This window comes from Symphalangus syndactylus, chromosome 1 (genome assembly GCF_028878055.3).
Source record: "Symphalangus syndactylus isolate Jambi chromosome 1, NHGRI_mSymSyn1-v2.1_pri, whole genome shotgun sequence".
Taxonomy (NCBI): Eukaryota; Metazoa; Chordata; class Mammalia; order Primates; family Hylobatidae; genus Symphalangus; species Symphalangus syndactylus.
Genome location: NC_072423.2, coordinates 62,875,974 through 62,900,242, shown reverse-complemented (window position 1 = coordinate 62,900,242; position 24,269 = coordinate 62,875,974). Strand labels below are relative to the sequence as shown.

The following is a 24,269-nucleotide window of genomic DNA, read 5'->3' as shown; positions in this document are numbered from 1 at the left end:
CTGGAGGTAGAATTACTGGGTCAATGTGTGTGAACATTTTTAAGGATCTTTATAAATTGCTTCCAGAAAAGTTGTAAGCATTCCTGATTCTATTTGCAGTATAGGAGCATGGCCTTTTACTTCCTTTAACAAATTCATCTTTATGGCATTAAACCCACTAACTGCTATTAGCTTGTGACTGGATTGGCAAAGTGTCTTTTTTTTTTTTGAGAACTTTAAGTAGTTTGTTAAATGCCGCACGATGTCGGAATATTTTGGATACTTCTCTGTACCTACCACAGCTGAGCTCTTGAAAAGAATTCATTAATAGGCATATAGTTTAAGAGAAAACAAGGCATAGAAGAGTCATTCTAATGATTAAAAAATACATATCGAGAAAAATATATCTAACTTGTAAATTTAGCATATGAAATATTTTATGTCATGTTCATCATTATACCTATGGTCCTTAGCAAGAGTGCCTGGCACATAGATATTAATATTTATGTAATGAGTGAATGAATATATAAATGAATGAGTGATTAAATAAATAAGCAGTAAATAACCTAATTTGACTTTGCTAAATTGTTGGCAACTATTTAGAACTTACTAAAGGATGCTACCACTATGGCTTGTGCTAAATGATTTTCTCATCTTAATGCTTGGAATTAGTAGGTGTTGAGTGTGTTTTATGTGAATGTTTATGTGAATGAAAGCAATAATTTAGAGAAAGAACAGGAGATCTTTCTCATTTGTCCTTTATTTAATGTACTCTGTCAATGTGGTGGAGTTCTTTCATAGTAACTATTGTGATTAAAAGATGTTCAGATGATCTATAGACCTAACCTCCTGTGTGTGTTTACTTTTTATTTATGAAAGGCCTGAAAACAACTACTATTTCCCAGATTTGCATCATATGAAGTATGAGATTGAAGACGGCAGTACACCTAATGGGAGAGACCTTCGATTTGGATTTGATCCGCTGGCATTTCCTGAGTTTAGCTGGAGAGGATATGCCCAAATGACCTCAGTACAGGTATGCAACCCAGAGAAAGCAGCTTCATGGCTGAGTAGCTCAGATACTTCCCCACACCAGTCTCAGTGAGCCCCCTGAAAGGTGACCTGTCCCCAGAACTGATTCCACGATTCTTTTTCTCTGTATTATGAGTTGGCATTGGAGTTTAGGTCAAACCTTGGGTTTGGGGTAGGGCTGTATATTAACTGAGAAGCATATGTGTGGATTTCATAGTTTGCTGTTACTTTAATTTGATTACCAAATCAGAAAATTAAGAAATTAAAGAAAAATAGTGTTCATCTCTGGAGACTTTTTATAGAAGAGGGAAGTTTCCTAAGTGACGTTAGGCTGTACTAGAATGTGAGGGACAGTTTTCTTTAAAGCCATTTGTGGAAAACAAAAATGAATTGGCTTAAGTAATTCCAGTAAAGTTAGTGTTCCTAATTTTTGGCTGATGCTTTTTTAAAACTTTGAATTGCTATGTACATGGAAACTAAGATAAATAATGAGTGTTAGTTAAGTGCTATTTCATTTTTCTTTTCCATATTTCTCTTTCCTTCATTCTTCTCCACTGTATCCATCTATCTTGGCTTTGTGTTAGATTGAGTAGGGGAATTTATACATTCTTTGTTTACCTTTAGAACTTATACGTCTTGCTACTTATAACTAAAAAATTCTGTATAGCCATTAAGTAGCTTTGTCCTCAGAATTTCTCTTTGAGGTTGGTTTCTTCAAGCTGTTTCTCAGTGGAGAAATTCAGAATATGAGAGGTAAATTAATGACCATGGTAACACAGTATTTTTCATTAGCGCATCCAAGACTGCTACTTGCTGTTGCTACCTCAGTCAGCCTGTAGAGAAGCTGGGACAGGGCCACGGTTCTCTCGGACCTCTTCCCCTCATTGATTCTAATGCTGTTTTTTGCCTGGCCAAAGTCCCCCATCCAAGCTGCCTTTCTGAAATAGTACCTAGGATCTTAAGACACTTCACTCTTTTCCCCCGCTCCCCAAATACAGCTATTTAATTTCTTTAGTTCCCTGACATTACTTCATTATTCAGAAAACAAGCAGTAAATTCCATTGAGTCATAATAGGTTGTGAATGGCTGACAACCCAATCAAAGTGTATACCTTCTCACAGGTGCTTACAGTTTCAAAGAATAGCTGGTGGACACAAAGGAATTCATGTCTAAAGACTCATTTTCTGAGAAAGTTATTTTGGTCAGAGGACCTTGGTGGTGTCCCCAGAATCACCACTTACTTTGCTCCTAATACATTTTTGCATATTTATTTTCCATCTGAAACTAACACTTAAAGATGAATTCAGACAAATTGTGAGGGTCAGCAGGAGTTCCTCAGTGTGGGTCACCTGTAGCTCCTGCTTTCAGAGCAAGTGATTCTACACAAAGTCAGTCTTTATTGTTACCAATATCTCGCTTAACAAATATCCCCTTCCTTTTAAACAAAGAAGTTGGAGGAAATGCCAAAAGAACCACTGATTTGGGAATTTCCAAGTTTCATGAAGTTTCCTTGGGCCACAGCCCAATCTGGACATGCAGTCAGTGGTTCAGAATTAAAATAGTCTACTCTTTCCTTCAAGAGTCCAGGCTCCACAATGTTTACAGAATATTGTGTGAGCCCAGGCCCTGGGGACCAACAGAACCCCTCCTCTAGGTTGAAAAGCCATCATTTCCCTTGCATAAGGAATTGAGATAAAACATCATAAAACTTAACAGGCATATTTTAGTTACATCCAGATGTTACCACTATTGTATTTGGAGTCTTTAACCTTTCCTTGGCCACCGCTGGTTTCTGTGACCATTTAGACTTTATATACATAAAGTGAAGCAGACTCTGGAGCAGTCTCTCTTTTGTGGTGTGAAATAATACCCTCTCCTTTGCTTCTCTTCTGCCTTTTTATTTTTCCTAGCCAGTGGTGGTTGCTCCGTCACTGTGGCTTTCTTAAACTAGCCCATCTAATACTCCACTCTGTCTGCCTGATTACAAAAAGGTCAAAAGAGGATCTCAGTTGCTGAGGGAGTGCGTTTTCACTGTAATTTTGATTGTAAGTGATTTCAATTCATTGTTAGGGTTGCCTATTTCCATCCTTCACAAGTTACTCGGTGCTCGTTGACTGAGTGTGAGTGTGTGTGTGTGTATGTGTGTACATTACAAGTCCAGTAGTGGTACTTGAATAGAATAAAGTCACTGTTTGGCTAGCATGTCTTTTAACCAATTTTTTTCTATGCTTTATGGCCTTTCGGTATTTTTCAGAATGATGTAAGAATAACATTGAATGTAGGGAAGTCAAGTGGCTCCTTGTTTCGTGTTATTCTGAGATACATTAACCCTGGAACTGAAGCAGTATCTGGCCATATAACTATTTATCCATCCTGGGGTAAGGCAAGTAGGTAAAATTTCAAGCCTCTTTTCAATTAAGAAATAAATAGTGAAACACTTTCTCTGATTTTCACAAAATTGATCACCCTTAGAAAATGTCAAGCCTGGCTCATGGTCTGGTTAGACGGTTCTCTAGGAGCCCTGTCGTTTGTTACCTTGCATTCTCTAAACAATCACTTAAGTTTTGCTACTAAATTTGTCATTAACTGTCATTTTAAAAATCGATATAACAACCTATGTACCTTGGCTGAACCTCATGGGTTATGATGTCTTCACTGAGCAGAGCTCATTTATAACTCATTCATGGTGAAGTGGGTGTCACTTTTTTGGTGTTATTTGAGAGATTTTGGCCTGCTGCCCTAAATTCTTCCATTGTTTCAAACCAACCAAATAGTCAGAGGAGAAATGGGTGAGGATGGGAATTTTTCCTATGAATGCTGTAAAGCATGAAGCCCAAATGAGCTCCTGGAGGGAGCTGCAAACCTGACTCAGGGGTGAGGAATTCCTGAGGGCAGAGGGACAAGAGAAGAGAGCACAGCCTCACCACTGGCAGAGAGAAGGCCTGGAGGTCTGTTCTTCAAGGCATTAGGGCTTCTACCTGTCCTGGAAACAGATTCCAAGAGGCATTTGGAATTTTACAAGGACACAAAATGGCACCAATGGAAATCTAATTTAGGATCAAAATGTACGCCATCTTTGTTAAACATCCACGGTTCATTCAGAATGGGGGAAGAAATGATGTTGTTTCCAAGTTGTGTCAGCCCAGCTTGCGTGGCTGGAGGTTGATTAACCCATTGAAAGAACTAGCAGGCTTACTTCATCGTTTACGGAGTAATTTAGCACTCATTGCCTCACATCATAAGAACTTTGCAAACTGAAGAGAGTTGAAGAGAAAACAGAGCTGAGAGGTTTAGTAAATTGCCAGCCGCAGCTGGATGTTTGTAGACAAAGTCTTCAGATTCCAAACTCTTAACAGGCCCCTCTGCCTCCTGCATGACAATAACAGCAGCAGTTCATTCTCTGTTAACTAAAATAGTTGGAATACATTTTGCTTCGTTTCCTTGTCCTCCGGGACACCTTTCGCCTAAGTCTGAGTTGGGAGCCCTAGTTATGTTATGTCCCATGGTAACTTGTGCCTCCTCCCAAATACCACTGTCCAGACTGTACCACATTCTCCTGTCTTCTAGTCCTTATTCCTCTCCGGTCCTCACTAGCAGGGAGCAAAGGCCATGCTTACTGTGTGTACTGCCTTGTCACCAGAACTTAGTTCCAAGCCTGGCACATAGTAGGCCCCTATCAATGTTTGTAGAACAAGAGTGAACCCAAAGATTTGGAGAAGATAATTCTTTGGAAGAAAAAATCTCAATTGAACTTAGATGCAATAGTTTATTTCTTTCTGAACCTCTTGCAGAAGGTCCTCTCTTTTTTTAATGCAGAAGAAAATCATATTTTGTCCTGAAAACAGACAAACGGAAGAGTAAAACTTTTTCTTATGCATGTTCATTAATAAAAATTAAAACTTAAAAATCACATATGCTGTAGTCCCAACTACTCGGGAGGCTGAAGTGGGAGGATTGCTAGAGCTCAGGAGTTTGAGGCTGTCATGAGCTATGATGTCACCCGTGAATAACCACTGCACTCCAGCCTGGGCAACATAGTGAGACCCTGGCTTTAAAAAGAACTCACATATAAACAAGAAAGGAAAAAATAATTTAGTAGCTAATGTAATATATTGAATACTTACTATATGCAAGGAACTTTCCTAAACTGTTTATGAGTATTAATATACTTATTTAATAAGTTAAACAATTATTCATAATCCCAGTGTAGATAGCCATTGCTGATGTCTTATCAGTATCTTTCTAGCCTATTTTATATATATATGTATTTGCATAGTACAATTTTTAAAGATAAGATCAGTAAATCTGATCATCTTAAACTTTTTGAGATGTAAACTGAATGTTCAAAACTGAATATCTAAAATCATAACACTGACTGATAGAAAAATGCCTTAAGCAGTTCTTTGTATTTCTGATAGGTGCTGCTCAAAGCAAAGAGATCATCTTCCTGCCGAGTAAGGAGCCAGCCTTTGTCACTGTCCCTGGAAATGGTTTTGCAGACCCATTTTCAATCACACCAGGAATATGGGTTGCTTGTATTAAGGCGGAAGGAGTCCTTCTGGTAAGACTTAGTTCTGAATGGAGAGCTCTTGCAGGATTCTTCCTACCTCAGAAATGGTTCCATCCAAGACTACAATCCACAGTGACCATAAAATATCACAATTGTTGGTGGTTTTAGACACGGGAACTATTCAGCCCCAACCTAAGTAAACTGTGGTGACATTCGCCCTCAAATGACATAGGAATCAACTTGAAGTATCTTTTGTATCTTTTCAGCTAGCTTCTCTTGGACAAAAATAAAAAATAAAAAAGATCTCCTAAAGACTCTTAAGTTATCAGAACAAATGCAAAGCCTTCATGAGTATGTGGCTTCACCCTTCCAAAGCTTGTATGGGATTTTCCAGCATGAGTCAGAAGTATAGGCTTTAGTACTCATTGCCTCACATCATAAGAACTAGCAGCTTCACCTGGTTATTATCTACACTGTCGGGAGACTGTGTAGAACCAAGGAAGAAGAACCTAGAAGACAAGAAGATATGAATTTCAGTAAAGTTCTTGGGGGTGGAAAGAGAAGCAAGAGGCTACAGGAGCCACTGCTTCTCCATGACACTCTTTCTGCTTTCTTCTGTGTTAAACCTAATGTAGGTTTATTCTCACCAGACAGATTGCCTACAACAGAGAACTCTTTATTCAGGAAAGGCTTTGTCTGCAAACACCTGATGGAATAGCCAGAGAAGCCATGGGGAGTTGGAAGTATGAAACCTGTTCTCTGAGACAGCCCTCTTTGCTATGTGCTTTAAGGCCTGCTTTGCTTTGCTTCATGGCAAGGTCTTTTCAAAATAGAGTCCTTGGGAAAAGCTTGGTTTCATGCTCTCAGAGTGGAAAACATAAAGCTTTTCCTTCTGGCACAACCCTGTTTATTGGCCATGTTAGCAAATCTTAGGAAAGTCCCTTAATTCCAATCCTGGCTCTTCCAGTCCTGCCAGTTGCTTCTTCCATACAACAGGGAAAATACTTATCTTAATAGGTCCTTCCAAATCTGGGATCTTACAAGGACAACATGAGGGTTTGTGCTTTCCATTCAAGACAGCAAAGGAATATCAGAAGGTCTCTGTTCTTCTTGCATCTTCTTAGTAGGAAGCTTTATTGCTTAAAAAAAAAGGTTCAAGAATGTTTCACAGATGGTAGAAATGAGGCAGAGCAAAATTCCATTGATACCAGTAATGAGTACAAAGTTGGACCCACGGAAAGTAGAAGTTCATTATAAAAGTTACTGTTTAGGCATGGAAGATGCCTAATGACATTTAGTCTGTGCAATTGTGTAGTAATTCATATGTAGGCCTCCATATTATAATCCCATTGTCTCTAAAAATATCTTATTGGGTGTCTATTATCAACCTTTACTATTCTAGTATCTGTGAGACTATAAAGTCATGAGAGAGGAGATATGGTCCCAAACTCAGCAAACTTACGAGTAGAACAGTAACCCTTTTAAAATTTAAACTTACTGAGTCCCCTGAGCCACAATCTCCTACTTTTCCCCTCCTATACATTTCTCTCTGAGGAGAGAAAAAGTCTTGTGGTCTGTGTATGAGCTCTTTGCCCTCCCCTCTTCCCTCTGCAGATATGCGCTGCTGTCAGGACGGCTGGGGGCTGTCAATCATTCACCTCCCAGAAGCTTGCAGCTCTGCTCTTTCCTGAAGAACTGCTTAGCTGAATTTACGTTGTGGGCTTTGTTTGGCACACTCAGTGGAACATGTTCTTCCTCTGGTTTCTTGGGACAGGCAGTAGGCCAGTTCCATTCTGTGAATCACCAAGATCACAAGGCATTGCTTTTTATGCCGTGCCAGTTGAGCGTTACTTGGGTGTGGGAGTAGAAAGTGATCCACATTCAGTGTTCTGTACTGGTGAAGGCAACCAGCATTTCCACAGAACATTTCATCAGTTGACAATTTATTATCTTTGTTAATTTGTGAACTTATAAACAACCCAGGAGAGACAGTAAAATCTCTCTTGAAACTTGAAGAATAAAACTGTTCACACTGACAAGTTTCTCTCTGATACGTAAAGAATCTTTGATGAGTAGTTCTTTGTGTTTTGGTGAGTCAGGATAAAGAACAAAGCAGTTGATATGGAGAGTTTAACTAGCGACTTCACCTGGTTATTATTGATTTAACTAGTATGTTTGATTGTTTTCTATCCAAAGTAGGGCTACCATCAAAATGAATGATTCTCCTTTTGGTCTTTATTTACTAGGATTACCTGGTGCTGCTCCCCAGGGACTACTATGAAGCCTCTGTACTGCAGCTGCCAGTCACAGAACCATGTGCCTACACAGGATCTCCCCAAGAAAAGTCAGTATGGGGCAGAAGGTACAGCCGCATCATTGGGGTCCTCTAAATTAGGAGCCTTTAATGCAAGCTTTTATGAGGTGTCTCAGGATCACAACGACAGCATGATGCTCTGGATAATTAGTTGTGATCTTCCTCTATGTCTTATTTGTGTCCTTCAAGTAAGATTCACAAAGCACTTTGCACACCATAGCTGGCTTAAGAGTGGCTACCACCCTCCAGCATGTGGGAATGTTGATGCATGCCCAAGTCAATGCCCTCAAGGTCAGTCAAGCATCCGGTGGGAGGAAGAGCTTAAAATAGAACCCAGGTTTGTGAACTTTTGTTTCTTCTCTTCCCCATGCAGGTGAAAATTTATTGCTTAATTCTTGTAGCAGACACTTAATAAGAGTTTATTGAAGGATGATGAATGAATGAGTGAACTGAATGACTAAGAGTCTTTGGGGATGTACTTTGATATTCCATTTGATGTTCTCAGTTGTAACTATTGATTCTGTTGTTGTTGCTGTTGTTGAAGTTGCTTGCTCTACCAGCATTTGCCAGTGACCAGATTCCCCTGTACTCTGGCTTGTGAGGCCAGACACTTCCTGCTTGATGGGGAGCCAAGACCCGTGGCAGTGAGGCAGCCCACACCTGCACACCCTGTCATGGTGGACCTCAGTGGGAGAGAGGTGCGCCAGCCTTTTATTTATTATCAAAGTTATTACTACCTCCCCATCTGTATCTGCTGAAAATACTTGGCCACAGTTGCTTCTCAAATTCAGGGGAACCTGGAAGAATTTCTCAGACGTGTTTATCAACATTTGCTGAGCTATCTGATTTAGGGTGGGGCTGGATGGTACGCTACATGGAGCCATGTTCAGGTTGTTCTTTGAGCACTTTCTAGACATGGCAGGGGATGTGGGCAGCTATAGAATCCTTTCTTTTTGGTTATCTGGACTTAGAAGGGGGCATCCTGTTCTACATGACTCAGGGCAAGATTTCTCTTAAAAGACAGATGAGACTCAATCCAGTAAGCCTCCAGAAATGACACAGCTTACCCTAAAAGGATACCACATTTACTGACTGTTCAACCCCTCAGGCTAGCAATTTGTAACAGCTGAATTCCTTGAGCTCAGAATCCGGAACTTCTACATCCCCTGGCACCTACTTCATGGCTTGGAGGACAGGTTACTACAGGTCTTGGTATTACTTTTCTTCCAGGTGTTCCTCGAACTTCAGAACCAAATTTAAGATCATACTGATTTCAGATTCGAGTTAGAGCTATAGGATATCAACCATAACAATAAGAATACACAACACTTCAAAATGAAGACACTGAAAAAAACTTCCTCCACTATATTTTTATTCTTTGCTCTCTGTAACATTCTCTGTTTTGTCCTTTTGAGGAAAATATTCATTTGGGGGATTAAATTTGTGGGATGAAAATATATGTGGAGTTAATTGTAACTGAACATTTAGATGCGTACATTTTTGTAAACTACATTTCTAACATTTTGAAGGTAGCAGTTAAAGGGTTTTAAGTATATTTCTTAAGTAAAGTCTTCATTTTATTTGAATTTTCATGCTACAAAATAATATATACTTGTAACAAGTAAAACAATATAGATACGCATAAAAAACCTAAATGATCTTCCCTCTACTTCATTCTAAGTTTGCTGTATCCCTCCCTACACATGCTATGTGTGTATACACACATACATGTATATAGATGTACATACATACATGTATATGTATGTGGGTGTGTATTTGTGTGTGTGTGTTCCCTAGACAACAGGAGGTACGGTTGAGAAGGGGCAACCACCAGGAAGTGATGCTGATGACTCATCTAGGAGGTTCTAACCTCTGATTTAACCCAGAGCTATAGCACAGAGCTAGTCAGCAGGACCTCAAGGCTCTTTTACAATACAGAAATATTTTATTTCACTATCTCTGGTCTAGAAATTATCCAGCTTATTGATTCAGTTTAATTTATACTTTTAAAACTTTCTAATTGACTCTTTATCATATTTACTTTTTCTTGTCTTTTCTGCCAGTTTTTGTTTCAAAACTTCATGTACTTTTAAGTGGAAGTTACTTCTTCATTTATCTTTTTTAGTATCCTAAAGGCCTTGGAGCCAGGTGTATTTCAGAATTCAGAATTTTTAAGATTTGAAAAAAGATAACATCTCCAGTGAGGTCTGGGATAATACCCTATAATCAAACAGGTTAATATGTCTCCAGTGAAAAGCATGAATAGGCACACCTAGGGAGACACGAAAGACTGTATACATAGACTTATATCAGTTTAGTTCAGACTTTGCCAGCAAATGATTATTGGTTAGGTTAGGTTTGCCACCAGAACAGTTACAAAACCTATTTCCTTTTCAGAGTTTGGGGATTTCAGATCATGGGCCAGTATATTTAAAGTCTTTGTCAGACTATTCCATAAAATTCACCTCATCTGAAGTGAACTCATCTCTGATTATTTTGTTACCTTTCTCAGTATTCGATTTCTTTATGTGTTTTGAAATTTTGTTTACAGGCATATTGGCTTATTTTGAATGAGAGGTTTTTATCCTCTCCTTCTTTTGCCTCTGTTTCAGCCTGCTAGTTTTGCATTGTCTTACCTGTCCACTGGATCCTTAGCCCAGGAGCAGGCATTACAGTGTGCCTTCTCTATTGTTATGACACTGAAGATAGCAGATTCAGACACTGACCCCATGAATGGCATAGCTCAGTTCTTGGTCATGAGGCCACATACTTGATTTTTGGTTCCCAAATTCCATAGCTTCTTTTAAAAATGTATTTAGTTTTATATATTTAGGGGTACAAGTGCAAGTTTCTTATATGCATATATAACATAGCGGTGAAGTCTGGGCTTCTAGTGTACCCATCACCCAAATAGTGAACATTGTACCTAATAAGTAGTTTTTCAACACTTACCCCCTCCCATCCTTCCACTTTTCATAGTCTCCAGTGTCTGTTATTGCACTCTGTATGTCCATGTGTACCCACTGTTTAGCTACCATTTGTAAGTGAGAACATGCAGTATTTGACCTTCACACAGCTTCTTATAAACCCATAACCCAGGAGGCAGATTGGAAGCAATTTTTAGCTTCTTTTTAAATTTGAACATCCTTGTCTTCAAAAAATGTGCCTCGATCTGGCCACTGTCTCCTATGGCACATGTTTTATTCTCTTAACTCTGCATGAGCTAAACTGCTGACCAAAATAATCTGCTTCCAGACCTAGAGGACAACAGGCTTGTGACTTCAGTCCTGTTGCCATTTTGAGTTTTTCTTTAACTTATGTTTTATCACCTATTTACTTTTGATTCTAAATATATCTTTTTGTTGTTCTTTTAAAACGTTTTATCCAGACTTGCTCGCTCTTGGAGCAGAAGGAGTATAGTGAATGTGAATTCTCTGTGCCATCTGAACCAGAAGTCACCCATCTTTAAAAAATGCTAACCTATTTTTATTAAAATCCTCCTCTCTCTCCCTCAACTCAGCCATTGCACCATACTCCTCCCCTTCACAACAAAACTCCTCCAAAGTATTGTCTACACTCTCTGTTTCTAATTCTTTATGCCCCACTCACACCTCAACCCACTTCAGTCTGGCTTCCACCTCCCACTCCATTAAATTTATTTTGCCAGGTTTCAGATGAGATCTTTGTCACTAAATCCAGTGGATATGTTTCAGTCTTCATCAGTTTAACTTCTCGGCAGCTTTCAATGCCTGATGGACACTCCCTGAATTCTCAAACTCTCTCTTGTTTTTCATAATTTAAGAGCTGTCTTAATAATTTAAAAATTAACGACAACCTGATTCTCTTTCTACCTCTCTCACCGCTTCCTCAAAATATCATTTGCAGGCTCATCCTGCTCTGTCTAGCCATTAAGTGTTAGAATTTGTCAGTGCTCAGTCCTAGGCCTTATTACTGTATGTTCTGTCTCGAGGAATCTCATCCATGACAATTCTATCAGACCCACCTCCACACAGATACCTCCCATATTGTTATGCCCAGTCATACCTCTACTTTTATATGCAGACCAGCAAGTCTATCTTCCTTCCTGACATTACCTCTTTAATGTTTCAAAGCAATCTCAAACTCCATTTCGGTATTCCCTACCTAAATTAATGCTGCTACCATCCATCTAATTGCATAAGCCAAAACTCTTAGGGTCATCCATGACTTCTCCCTTCTTTCCCCCACCCAAACCAATCCATCTGTGAGTGTACATCCCGAACTTTTCTTGGAGTTCTCCTTCCATCTCCCTTGTCCAAAATACAACCATTTTTATGAGAATCTCTGTAGAAGCCTCCTAATTAGCTGACCCACATCTGCTCTGCCCATTGCACCTCTTGATCTTTTCTCCAGACTATAGCCAGCACTCACATTCTGATGGGAATATTTGATCAACACTTACTGCTCTTAGGATAGAGACAAAGATTTTAACATGGCTTATAAAACTGCCCTTTCTACTTCCCAATTTTATTATACTCCCTCTTGCTCTCTGTTTCTCCGCTCCTCTGACCTACCTTCAGTCTCTTGGGCTTGCATTATATGGGACCCTACAACATTCTATGTTGTATGTAGCCTCCTACTGCAAGCCATTCCCTCTACCCAAACACTCTTCTCTCGCCTATGGCCTGGTTGTCTTCTCCTTGTCCTCCACACTCAACTAAGTTGCTGTTCTTCAAGGAAGCCTTCTGCTCTCCCTCATCTCCTCGACCAGCTCAGGCCCTTGTCTTACACCTCTGCAGAACATTAATCACATGTAGTTTTATGCTGTATTTGTCTAGTTATCTATTACTTGATTCAAGTCTGTCTGAGGGTATGTCTGTCTTGCTTCCCATTGTATACCTATCACCTGGCTGGTGGACTGGCATAGCATAGGTATTCAGTAATATTTGCTGATCAAATCATTTGAATCCTCATTTTGACATCAGACATATTAGTTATCCCTTTTAGTTTTGTATAGGCAACAGATTTGATAAACCCACCTTCTATGTATTTATCCTAAAACACTAATAACTAGTAGAGGTCAGTTCTGTGCCATAGAACCAGAAATATTCCTCCAGTTGGATACTGATTCTATTAAAGTTCACCTTTTTAAAGATAAATAACACACATAAATAATCACAACAGTAAGCAGTAAAGTTTCTGTGTGCCATCTTTTATGTCTTTTATCTGAGTTTCTCAAACCTGACTTTGCCCATCAAGTGTACCTTAAACTCTTCAAACAAGTCTTCCAAAAGGTAATCCATACAATTTAGAGTGGAAAGAGTAGTAGAAATTTATAATAGAGTGCTAGATAGAACTTGCTGCCAATAATAACTTCTGGGCGAAAACCTCATACATCACTGACCTGTGAGTGTTTTGTCGTGGGGTAATGACAGTCAGGCCCTTGTTTGGAGATGCCCAGGGGAGAAATGCTGGCAGTAACCTCACCACAGGGAGCAGTGGCAGAGCCATATTTCCCTCTAGAACGTATAGTCAACATGGGTGTGGCTGATCCACATTCTTTCCCAGAGGGAAATCTTTCTGTTATTTAAGTGACAGAAAAAAAATCACTGGAAAATAGCAGTTACGTGGTTCAGAGCCTTTCAGAAGGAATACCAAATGTGAATTTCCTAAGGCAGGGAGATGGAGGACCATTTTAATTAAGTGTAGTAAAGCTTGCCTTGGCCTGAGCTTGTGGGTGGAGGTGGGTTACACTGCTGAGGAATAAAGTTCTAATATTGGCCCAGGCGTTAAATATGCATATACACTTTGACCCAGCAATTCCACTTCTAGGAATCTTACAGAAATACTAGCATTAGGATATATGCGTGATGATTATATACCATTATAGGTTATGGGGAAAATTAAAGACAACCTGTGTCCCTCAATAAGGGATTAAATAGTTTTATACTCATACTACAGAATGGTAGGCAGCTATTCAAAAAATGAAGTATATTTGCATGTAAGTGTATTTGAATGTATATATTTTTGCAATAAAGACATGTAAAATATCATTAAGTAAAAAAAGCAAGTCATAGTAAAAAGCAATAATCAAATTATATAATTAATATTTACATAGTGTTTTTTATATGTCAGATACACTTCTGAGAGCTCTGTATGTATTCACTTAATCCTCAGAACAATCTTAAGAGGGGGGTACTATTGTTATCTGCATTTCACTAAGGAGGACACCGAGGCATACAGATGTTAAGTAACTTGTGCAAGATCACACAGCTGGAGGCTGTCTGATTCCAGACCCCAAGCTCCTACCCAGTAGGTGATATCAGGGGAGGGCACACTTTTTCGGTAAAGGGACAGATAGTAAATATTTTTGGTTTTGCAGGCCCTGTGGTCTCTGTCATCGTAGCACAAAGGCATCCCTAATTGTCTACTATGATCACAGTTTTTCTTAACGAAACAAAACATATGTGTGCATATTTGGGCATAGAAAATGGCTTGGAAATATGGAAATCATTAACAGTCCTTATTAACACTCCTTATCCCAGGAGTGAGATGTGTGTGTGTTTTACATTATTTCCCTTGATACAATTTAAAACTTATTTTAAAAAAACAATTAAAGAGCCCAAAGGCACATTTCCATTCCCCTTACTCCTCATCAGCACTTAATTTTTACTTCAAGTTTTAGAATGTCTTTTACCTTGAGAAACAAGCAGAAAAACACTCCTGGGTAGAAAGAGTAGAAGTCTGTCTAAGTAGGGCTGCCAGATTTAGAAAACAAAAATACAGGATGCCCCATTAAATTGTCCAAATAAACAATAAATAATTATTTGTTATTTACTTCCATTTAAAATTTAACAGGGCACCATGTGTTTTATCTGGCTTCTCAATCTGTGGGACCATATTTCTTACTGGGATGACATATTAAAATACTTCCAGGGTGTCTTCTGGGCTCTATTTTCACCATTGCTGATGCAAGTGTGGCCTGTACATGTCACAGCTGGATCACTGTCTGCTTGGCCTCTGTGACAGGTGGAATTGCATCTGCGGCTGCGCGTCCCACAGGTTGGCCACTACGTGGTTGTGGTCGAGTATTCCACGGAGGCAGCCCAGCTGTTTGTGGTTGATGTGAATGTGAAGAGCCCCGGGTCTGTTCTGGCAGGCCAGGTGAACATTTACAGCTGCAACTACAGGTACTCAGTCCCACCAAGGGAATTCCTCTGTAAAGGAACAATTAGGAAATCTGCCTTAGGAACTTTGGCTGTTATTTGCATTGGGAGGTTATTTTCTTTTTGAGGCAGCTCTTGAAAACAAGCAGGTGACTAGTTGTGTGGCCCAACGTCATCACCAATGTGGGTATTGGGAGTCCTCTCTATGGGCAGTGTAAAAATGTGGCATTTTCTTAAAAAGCTGTATGCTGTACTTAGCAATTTGGTTCAGATTCACATGGCACAGCACAACCTCTTTATTTGATTCTCTATCACTCAGGTGTGGTGCAATGAACTCACTGCTCTCACCTCAAAGGCTGTGTCAAGTACCTGGGTGCATAGCACAAGGAAAAAGACTCATTCTCAGTAATGTTAGGGGGTGCACACCTACCTTTGCAACACACCTTCAGAACTGGGGATAATTAATGTTTGATGATTGTCAAGTGGAAAAAAAAAATTAACAAAGGACTTCAAAATTTGCCCTGATGAAGTTCTTCTCTTCCGAGAGCACTAACTGACAAGGGCTTATTAAAAATGGTTTTATTTGCATAATATTTCAAGATGTGTGCAAATATTCAGCGCATGCTGTAATTAAAGAATCAGCACAAGGGGTGTTTCCACATGAAATTAATTGTATACTAAATTAGACTGGAAGTCAGAGTCCCTTGAAACAGCAGATGGAGCACTGCAGTAAACCCATCCAATTCTTGGCCATGGCCTTGAACATTGTATTACTACTACTTTCATGTTGCTTTTTGTCAAACCCAAGATGACCTGAAGCAATGGACATTTTCCCTGTTGTGAAAATGAAAACAAATAAACAAATAAACAAAAACTTATCCAAAGAGTTACTTTTAGTAGCTTAGAATGGAAACTTTTATGAGAATCGATGAAATGGCTATTGAATCAACATCATGCCCTCAGTAACGCTAAACAAGCAGCTGCGAAGTCTTTGTCTTTGGGTGATGATAGAACCAAAGAAGGTAATTGTATTTGGATTTTTAACAGAAGCACAAAATGGGCCTAAAAGAGTTCCCCGGGGATGTTCTGTCATTATCTGAAGATATGAGTGGTATCTATAGATGAAATCAGCAACCACTGGAATGTCCACTCCCAGATGGGTGGGTCGCCACCTCACCTGAGGCCTGGAGACTGTTAGCCACAGGGCCTGGGCCAGGGCTTCTCTATATCCATTTGTCCACGCCCACCCACCGGTTCAGCTCTCCAGCTCCTTCCACCTCCAGATCCCATGGCTTGACTACTGTTGCTCAGGATACAAAGTGGAGATGGCTAAGGGGGCAGGAGGAACTATTCATAACAACCCTGGTGACTCTGAATCATCTCCAAAGAGCTCTGAGAATATCTATGCCAAGGAGAGGAGTGGTTTCAAAACCAAAGAAAGAAAGGATACCCTTTCTGGGCACCATGGGTGTTGTTTCATGACCTAAGTCTGAATGGAGTTATTGAGAGTGAACTGCATATCAGTCTGCAGATCATTTTGGCTCTGAACATGACAACACCAAAGTCCTGCTTTAGGAGTTTCTATCCTTAGAAACATAGGACAGCATGGTTTCAGTCTAGGAAACACTTTCATTGTGTTTAATCACTCCAAGGAGTGTCCCGTTCTATTTTTTCACGTGGCTAAAATACTTCCTCTTTCTCTTCCTTGCCTGTCATGTGGATAAGTGAAAATCAACAGGCTACAAGTATGGGAGTCCAAAAAATATGGTGCAACTGGAAAATGTTTGACCCATGAAAACCTATGTTAAATGACAGGCCCTTTCAGCGTTGCAGCATCTTCTGCTGAGGTTTCAACTTTTCCCAGCATTTCTCAAGTGAGTTCTAATGATGTTAAAAAAAAATCCCAGCAGAATAGCAGCAGTGTTAATAGAAAACCACTTTTCAAAGTAGTGCTGTGATAAATCTAATCTGCTCTCCATAAAAGAGATGATCATTAGTGATTAAATCAATTTGGTTATTACTGTTAGGTTGTTTCTTAGGAGGAATTTAATATAGGATAAGGATAAAACTAAGTAAATCACTTAGTATATTTAACTCTAGGATTATGCCTAAATCCAAAAGAATGTGTTTTAATGGACACACACACACACACACACACTCACATAGGGGAGTGAGAAAGAAAACAATGGTTTATTAAGTTTCTAATATATAATACACACTGGGCTTGGCTTTTTATATAATGTATTTTAATCCTCACCAAAAAAGTCATTGCCTAAATTATTTCAAATATTTCTCAGAAATAGTCCTTTTGTTGTAACATAACAGTAGTTTAAAATTATATTTACAGATAGAAAATTTGCAACAGAGTATGAAGTCAGAAACATTACTCAAAAAGTACCTCCTCTAAGGGTTTTACCGTTAGAGTTATTTGGTTCAAAACTGTGAGCTTTTAAATGTCCCTGAACTCTGTATCTCACTTGATGTGATGGAGGGAAGAGATACCACAGGTAGAAATGAAGAAGGAAGAAGGAGGAGAACCAGACTAAGTTTCAGAGGCAAACTCGGAGTCTTTCCATGCTGGAGGAAGGCCAGCATGCTCACTGTCTTGGTGTGGGATGGTGGCTGTGAGGCTAGTGGGTGACTTTAATTGTGAATAGCCCCGAGAATGTTGGCTGTGTCTTAGAGATCTGCAGTTACTGACCCTGGGGACCTTTCTCTCGAGGACTAAACCTAGGACTTCATCAAGCCAGGTAGAAAAAATGAATGGGGCCTTTAGCCCTGAGAGGTACAACACTGGCCACAGCAGGAAGGTTATTTTCCCCATAGAGACTGCGAGCTGCATCCCTCTTCAACTCATCATGCAGGAAAATTCACTGTAATTCATTCAGTTATAAACAGGTGAAACCAAGGAGCAATCAGCCACCCCATAAGGATGTGCAGAATGAGGGAGATGCCGGGAGTCAGGCTAAGAAAACTCTGTTTTCTCTTGCAGTGTTCTCTGCCGGAGCGCTGTGATTGATCAAATGAGCCGCATCGCCATGTATGAGCTATTGGCAGATGCAGACATTCAGCTCAAGGGACACAAGGCCCGATTTCTTCTGGTATGCTTCTGTTTTGCCCATTGAATTTTAGAAGCATTTTGCTGATATCTATATTTTTTGAAGCTTATTAAAATTTTGGCTGTTGTTGTATTACTCCTATAATCTGTGAAGAATTGCCAGTTTAATATTTATTCTTCCCATCTAGAACCTGACTTGCCTCTTCATTTGTTTGAGCATTTTTTGATATGGCCTAATAAAATTTAGTCATAGTTAAGTACCTCTCACAAAATCCCATTTCATTAATTTTTATTCATTTCTACTATTATAAAGAAAATGTCTTGTTGTTATATTTCCTAGTTTACCATTATTGCCAGAGTTTAGAAATCCCATTGCTTATTGTTTATTTTCTTTTCCATCTTACTATTTTATTATCTCTATTAGCTTCTTGGTAAATTTTATCAAAATTTTAAAGCTTATAATTACCTAGTTTAAAAAAACTGAAAAACTATTTCAAAAAGAATATCATTCAGTTAATCAGATATATATATATATATAATTAAGAGTTAAAAAATATCAAGTGTGGCAGACTAAATAATCTTCATGCCCACTCTTGTAATGACATGACTTGAACATTGAGGATTCTGATAAACAGAGCCAGTGGGATCTCACTAGAAAGGAGGTGGCCAGATTTACAATGAATATCACAGGGAATTTAAGATTCTCTAAGTGTGAAGCAACTTCCTGTTACTGCTGATACTACTCATGCATCACACCCTGGGAAATGCCAGGCCAGCCTGTACTAATGTGTTTTAAATATTTGTGCCTGATAGTATTAAAAACTTGGAGCCTGCTCTTAAGAAGTAGCTGGAATTCAGTTTTTAAAAAATTATAATTATAAAATTATGATTCCTTCTTAAAACATAACAATCCGAGGGAATCTAACTTCTTCATCTTTGGAAATTATAATGGAGCTGAATCTTCATCATTTGAGAGTAAGTTTTCCCTTTTTGAAGTAGTCAAATGCCATTCAGAGTCAAGGCTGGCTAGAACATAAGCTCTATGAAGGCAGGGATGTTGTCCATCTTGGACTTGTAAGACCCCCTAGTCTCAGTGGTATTCACCAAAAATGTTTGTTGTTGTTATTGAATAGCTTTGCAATCAAGCTGGTAATACAGTTTTGATTTAAAATGAAGTATATTGATAAATTAATGACTAAGTTTTTTTGTGTGACTCAAAAACTAGCTCTGGAGACAGTTCCTTCAACAAAGGCCAAATGTGCCTGAGATGGGAGTCATTCTTTGTTAAGAAGGGTTATTTCTAGCAGTGGCAGCCCTTACTTTGAAAAGCAGGCTCTCTGGCCACACCCCACATCCCCTGTCTTCCTCCCAATGGGCCTGAAAAGCCAGGATTGGCCCAGGACAAGACAGAAAAAACAGGCACTAGAAGTCACTGAAAAGAGTAGTTTCTTAGCTTCCTTATGGCTTTGTTCTCAGTTCTATTTACATAAGTATTTCAGCAGTAATTCAGTCAGTAATTCTATAAAACAGTAAAAAGGATTTGTTGCACATAGTGATGCCTAAGGACATGCCATCCTGCAATATTTACTACTTTAAAATAACGATTAGAATTATTATGGATAAATCCTTTACTTAATAGCTTTTTTAAAAGGGTGTTTTTGGCCATACCATTGGTTTTGCTGGTAACTGCAATGTGCCTTTGTGCATTGTATTTGCTCACTAGCATCAAGTTTGTATCATACCCATTGAAGAATTCTCAGCTGAGTATGTGAGACCGCAAGTCCACTGCATTGCCAGTTACGGGCAATTTGTCAATCAAAGGTAATGTGTTTCCTTCCTGTCTCCCCGTTCATGTTCTGAGTTACACTGGGATGGGCGTAAGGCTGAAACTTTATACTCAACGTCAGAAATGATCATAAGCCAAGGTGCTAAAGTCTGGTGGTGGATTTAAAACAGAAAGAAAAACCAGCTAAATAATTTACCCCAGCAGTCTTTCCAGAATTCCATAATATCAGGAAGCTGACCCAGGAACAACCAGGGAAATGGTTAAGCCTACCCCTGGAGGGCAGGAACGCTGAGTTCTATTCTGAGCCCTCGAAAAGATTTGTTTTGTTCCAATCTTTTAATCTTTCTGTCTGAGACTCTTCATTTGGAAAACCATGAAAATAATGACCTATCTCATAACTATGTGATGAGAATCAGCTAACTAATGCTTATTGGGGTTTTGGTAGGATTGTTTTGCTGTAGATTCAAAAACAGCTTATGGGCATGGTCATGAAATCTGGTGTGCATGGTTAGGACTATAGGAACTACCAACACAATGTAATTCTGGTTGTGCGTAAAAGAGACGATGTGTATTTTTTCTTTCTTATATAGTGTTCTGTCAATATTTATGTTTAGAGGTGAATAATGTTTTATTGCATTGATCTCATTTTAACAATTAATTTTAGTTCTGGAAAGGGAAGTTTCCATAAGTTTCTATCTAACTTACTTTACTTCAAAATTAAGATTCTCTCTGTTTCAACTAGTTCAATGGAACAGGTGGCTGGAATACACTTGGCATGAGTATCATTATATAAAGATCCCTAGAGTTCTGTGCTTCCCCCAGCACTGGATCCTTTTGATGCCCATGCGGTCCTATGCTCCAAGTCTGTCTCTTTACTGATGGACAGTTCTGTAGCTTTGGGTTCTTTTAAAAATCAGATTTTTAAATATTCTATTTTTCAGTGCCACCTGTGTCTCCCTGGCCCATGAAACTCCTCCAACAGCATTAATTTTGGATGTTCTAAGTGGCAGGCCTTTCCCTCACCTGCCCCAGCAGTCTTCACCTTCTGTTGATGTTCTTCCTGGGGTCACCTTGAAGGCACCGCAGGTAGTGTGCTGTTTCTAAACCAGTGGTTCTCAAAGTATGACCTCTGAAGCAGCAGCATCCACATCACTTGGAAACTTGTCAGCAATGCAGATTCACAGACTCACTACAGACCTACTGAGTTGGAAGCTTTGGGGGTGGGCCCAGGAATCTGTGTTTTAACAAACCCTCCAGGTGATTCTGATGCCCCTGAAGTTTGAGAACCTCTACTGTCTTCTGTGAAGAGTCCCAGAAATGCAGGCATCTGGTTAATCCTGCCTAGGACCACCCCTGCTTGATGCCCTTTCCCTCCTGGGCTTTGTCCACTAGACATTTGGCAATTATTCATGGCGCATATTGTGATAGCTTATATTTTTGTGGACTGCTGCTGTTTAATATAGTTTTTTATTAGTTTTCTTCCCAAGTTGGATCATAAGACTTTTAGAATAGTTATTGTAGCCAAGAACCTTTTTTTTTTTGAGACGGATTCTTGCTCTATCACTCAAACTTGAGTGCAGTGGCATGATCATGGCTTACTGCAGCCTCCAACTCCTGGTCTCAGGCAGTTCTCCCATCTCAGCCTCCCAAGTAGCTGGGACTAGAGGTGAACACCACCTTGCCCAGCTAATTTTTTTCTTTTTTATTTCTGTAGAGATGGGATCTTGCCATGTTGCCCAGGTTGGTCTCGAAAGTAAACTTTTTTGTGTCCCCCACTGCACCAGCACAGTACCTTGCAGGTAGGAAATTATCCATAAACATTTATTAGTCAATCATCTAGAGCACAAAGGTGAAATATAATAAAGTAATGCATTCCGTAAGCTAAAATATCACAGGACTTTTAAAGTTCTGCATTATAAAAATATAATTTACATTATGATATTACAAGGTTTAGTATCCCTTATCTGAAATGCTTGTGATCAGAAATGTTTTGAATTTCAGATTTTGGAATATTTATATTATATTTATGGGTTGAGCATCCCTAATCTGAAAATCTGAAATCCAAAATGTTCCAATGAGAATTTCCTTTGAACATTATATCAGTGCTCAAAAAGTTTCAGATTTTGAAGCATTGTGGATTTTCACTTTAGGGATGTCCAACCTGTATTATGTCCTTATAATCTCAAAGATGGTTTGCATGTGTTCACAGTGCATTGGATTTGGGAATTTACAGGATCTGAGTGATAGAATCACATAAAATCCCATATGGGAAAGTCAGTCTAGAATAATAGGGGGAAATGAGTTGAAATCAAGATGACAGAGTTCTAGTCCTGCTTTTGTCATGAAATTAGTGTGTGATTTTCCATGAACTATTTACCCCACCGAGTCATGGGTCTCATCTGAAAAATGAGGATGAGCTTTAATTGTTATTGTGTTGTTGCTGTTGAAGATTTTTGTGAGTTAAAAGATTCATTACTCACAAAGTGAGGCTTTGTGGGGAGAGCAGGGCTTGTACTCAAGCTTGAGCCAAAGGAGGGTGGGCTGTAGCTTTTAGCCCTCGAAAACACTCGTTTTCATGGTGGGAGTGGAGAGAGGGCCAGGGCTGTCCAGGGAGGACTCCCTCTCCCAGGGGCTGGAATTTATGTGATTAGAACTCCCCAGTCATGACAAAGGAGGGAGCCAGGAGCCCTTGAGCTGTCTTATCAGCTTGTTTGGGTGTGGGACAAAAGGCACAAGGGTATAATAGGGCTTGAAAGCTGTCAGTGGGCAAACATCAAAAATGGAGTCAGAGCTGGGCACAGTGGTTCACACTTGTGATCCCAGCATTTTGGGAGGCCAAGGTGGCAGTATTGCTTGAGACCGTGAGCTTAAGACCTGCCTGGGGTGGGCAACATAGGAAGACCCTGTCTCTACAAAATTTAAAAATTACCCAGGCATGATGGCATACATACTTGTAGTCGTAGCTACTTGGGAGGCTGAAGTGGGAGGATCGTTTGAGCCCAGGAGTTTGAGGCTGCAGTGAGCTATGGTTGCACCACTGCCCTCCAGCCTGGGTGACAGAGCGAGACCTCATCTCTTAAAAAAAAATGGAGTCAGACTCTTTATTGCATGGTTATTATGCATAGCACTGTTATGAACATTTAAGTATGGCCTTCTTGCAAACATATTACACAATTCTTCTGGATATGTACCCAGAAGGCCAATTGCTAGGTTATGCGTTCAACTTTGGTAAATATTGCCAAACAGGTTTCCAACCTAACTTACCAAATTATACCCCCTCCAACATGTATGATTGTACCACAGTTTGTTTATCCAATCTGCAAGCAAGAGACATTTGGTTTGTTTTCAGTTTTTGTGATAACAAACAAAAAAAAAAGCTACTGTAAATGTATGTGTGAAGGCTTCTGGGTGAAGATAGCTTGTCATTTCACTTTGGTAAATACTTAGGTTGTTTTGTTTTTTAACCTCTGAATACTCTGATTCCAGTTACTCATAGCTCTTCAGCTTGAGGGTTTTTTGTTTTTTTTCCTCCTCTTTTTTCCTCTTAGAATCAAGTGACCCTGAGAGGGCGTGTACCACACCTGGGCCGATACGTCTTTGTCATCCATTTTTACCAAGCAGCGCACCCGACATTTCCCGCGCAGGTGTCAGTGCACGGCGGGTGGCCACGGGCAGGTGAGCTGCAGTGAGCAGGCCCCGCTACCCGCCTCGGGCCGAATCTACAGTCCGGTGCATGACAGGAAGTCTCTCTCTCTCTCTCTCTCTCTCTGCCAGGCTCCTTCCGTGCCTCTTTTTGCCCCCATGTGCTTGGCTGCCGGGATCAAGTGATTGCCGAAGGCCAGATTGAGTTTGACATCTCAGAGCCTGAAGTGGCCGCAACCGTGAAGGTTCCAGAAGGAAAGTCCTTGGTTTTGGTGCGTTCTACTAGTCCCTCAACTTGCTCCTCACATGCCTGCCTGGCTGGCCATTCTGGGTGTCTGTTTAGCTCATGAAAATAATTCTTCCAAGGAATTGAAGTCATATTTGTAGAAAAATGTTTAAATTTTACAGCTGTCTTTTACCCCCATAAATAAATAAATAAATAAATAAATAAAGCATGTGACAATTAAAGTCAAGGGAACTAGGACAGAAGAGAGCAGGCCGGGCGCGGTGGCTCACGCTTGTAATCCCAGTACTTTGGGAGGCCGAGGCGGGCGGATCACGAGGTCAGGAGATCGAGACCACGGTGAAACCCCGTCTCTACTAAAAATACAAAAAAATTAGCCGGGCGTGGTGGCGGGCGCCTGTAGTCCCAGCTACTTGGAGAGGCTGAGGCAGGAGAATGGCGTGAACCCGGGAGGCGGAGCTTGCAGTGAGCCGAGATCGCGCCACTGCACTCCAGCCTGGGTGACAGAGCGAGACTCCGTCTCAAAAAAAAAAAAAAAAAAAAAAAAGAAGAGAGCAGG

At 39.9% G+C, this 24,269-nt stretch overlaps 1 protein-coding gene and 1 pseudogene across 2 annotated transcripts in view; one reads left to right on the top strand and one right to left on the bottom strand.

Annotated features, from left to right (window-relative positions):
* LOC129459399 (small ribosomal subunit protein eS10-like) overlaps positions 1–24,269 on the bottom strand; it is a 294,302-nt pseudogene that overhangs the window by 151,086 nt on the left and 118,947 nt on the right.
* LAMA3 (laminin subunit alpha 3) overlaps positions 1–24,269 on the top strand; it is a 270,663-nt gene that overhangs the window by 133,622 nt on the left and 112,772 nt on the right. For both annotated transcript variants that reach the window (XM_055235914.2, XM_055235907.2), the window contains exons 19-29: positions 859–1,015; positions 3,266–3,389; positions 5,430–5,572; positions 7,768–7,865; positions 8,380–8,533; positions 14,844–15,004; positions 17,973–18,081; positions 19,762–19,859; positions 20,766–20,910; positions 23,373–23,499; positions 23,599–23,738. In XM_055235914.2, the coding sequence (XP_055091889.2) occupies positions 859–1,015; positions 3,266–3,389; positions 5,430–5,572; positions 7,768–7,865; positions 8,380–8,533; positions 14,844–15,004; positions 17,973–18,081; positions 19,762–19,859; positions 20,766–20,910; positions 23,373–23,499; positions 23,599–23,738 (1,456 nt within the window). The remainder of the gene's footprint in view (positions 1–858; positions 1,016–3,265; positions 3,390–5,429; positions 5,573–7,767; positions 7,866–8,379; positions 8,534–14,843; positions 15,005–17,972; positions 18,082–19,761; positions 19,860–20,765; positions 20,911–23,372; positions 23,500–23,598; positions 23,739–24,269) is intronic.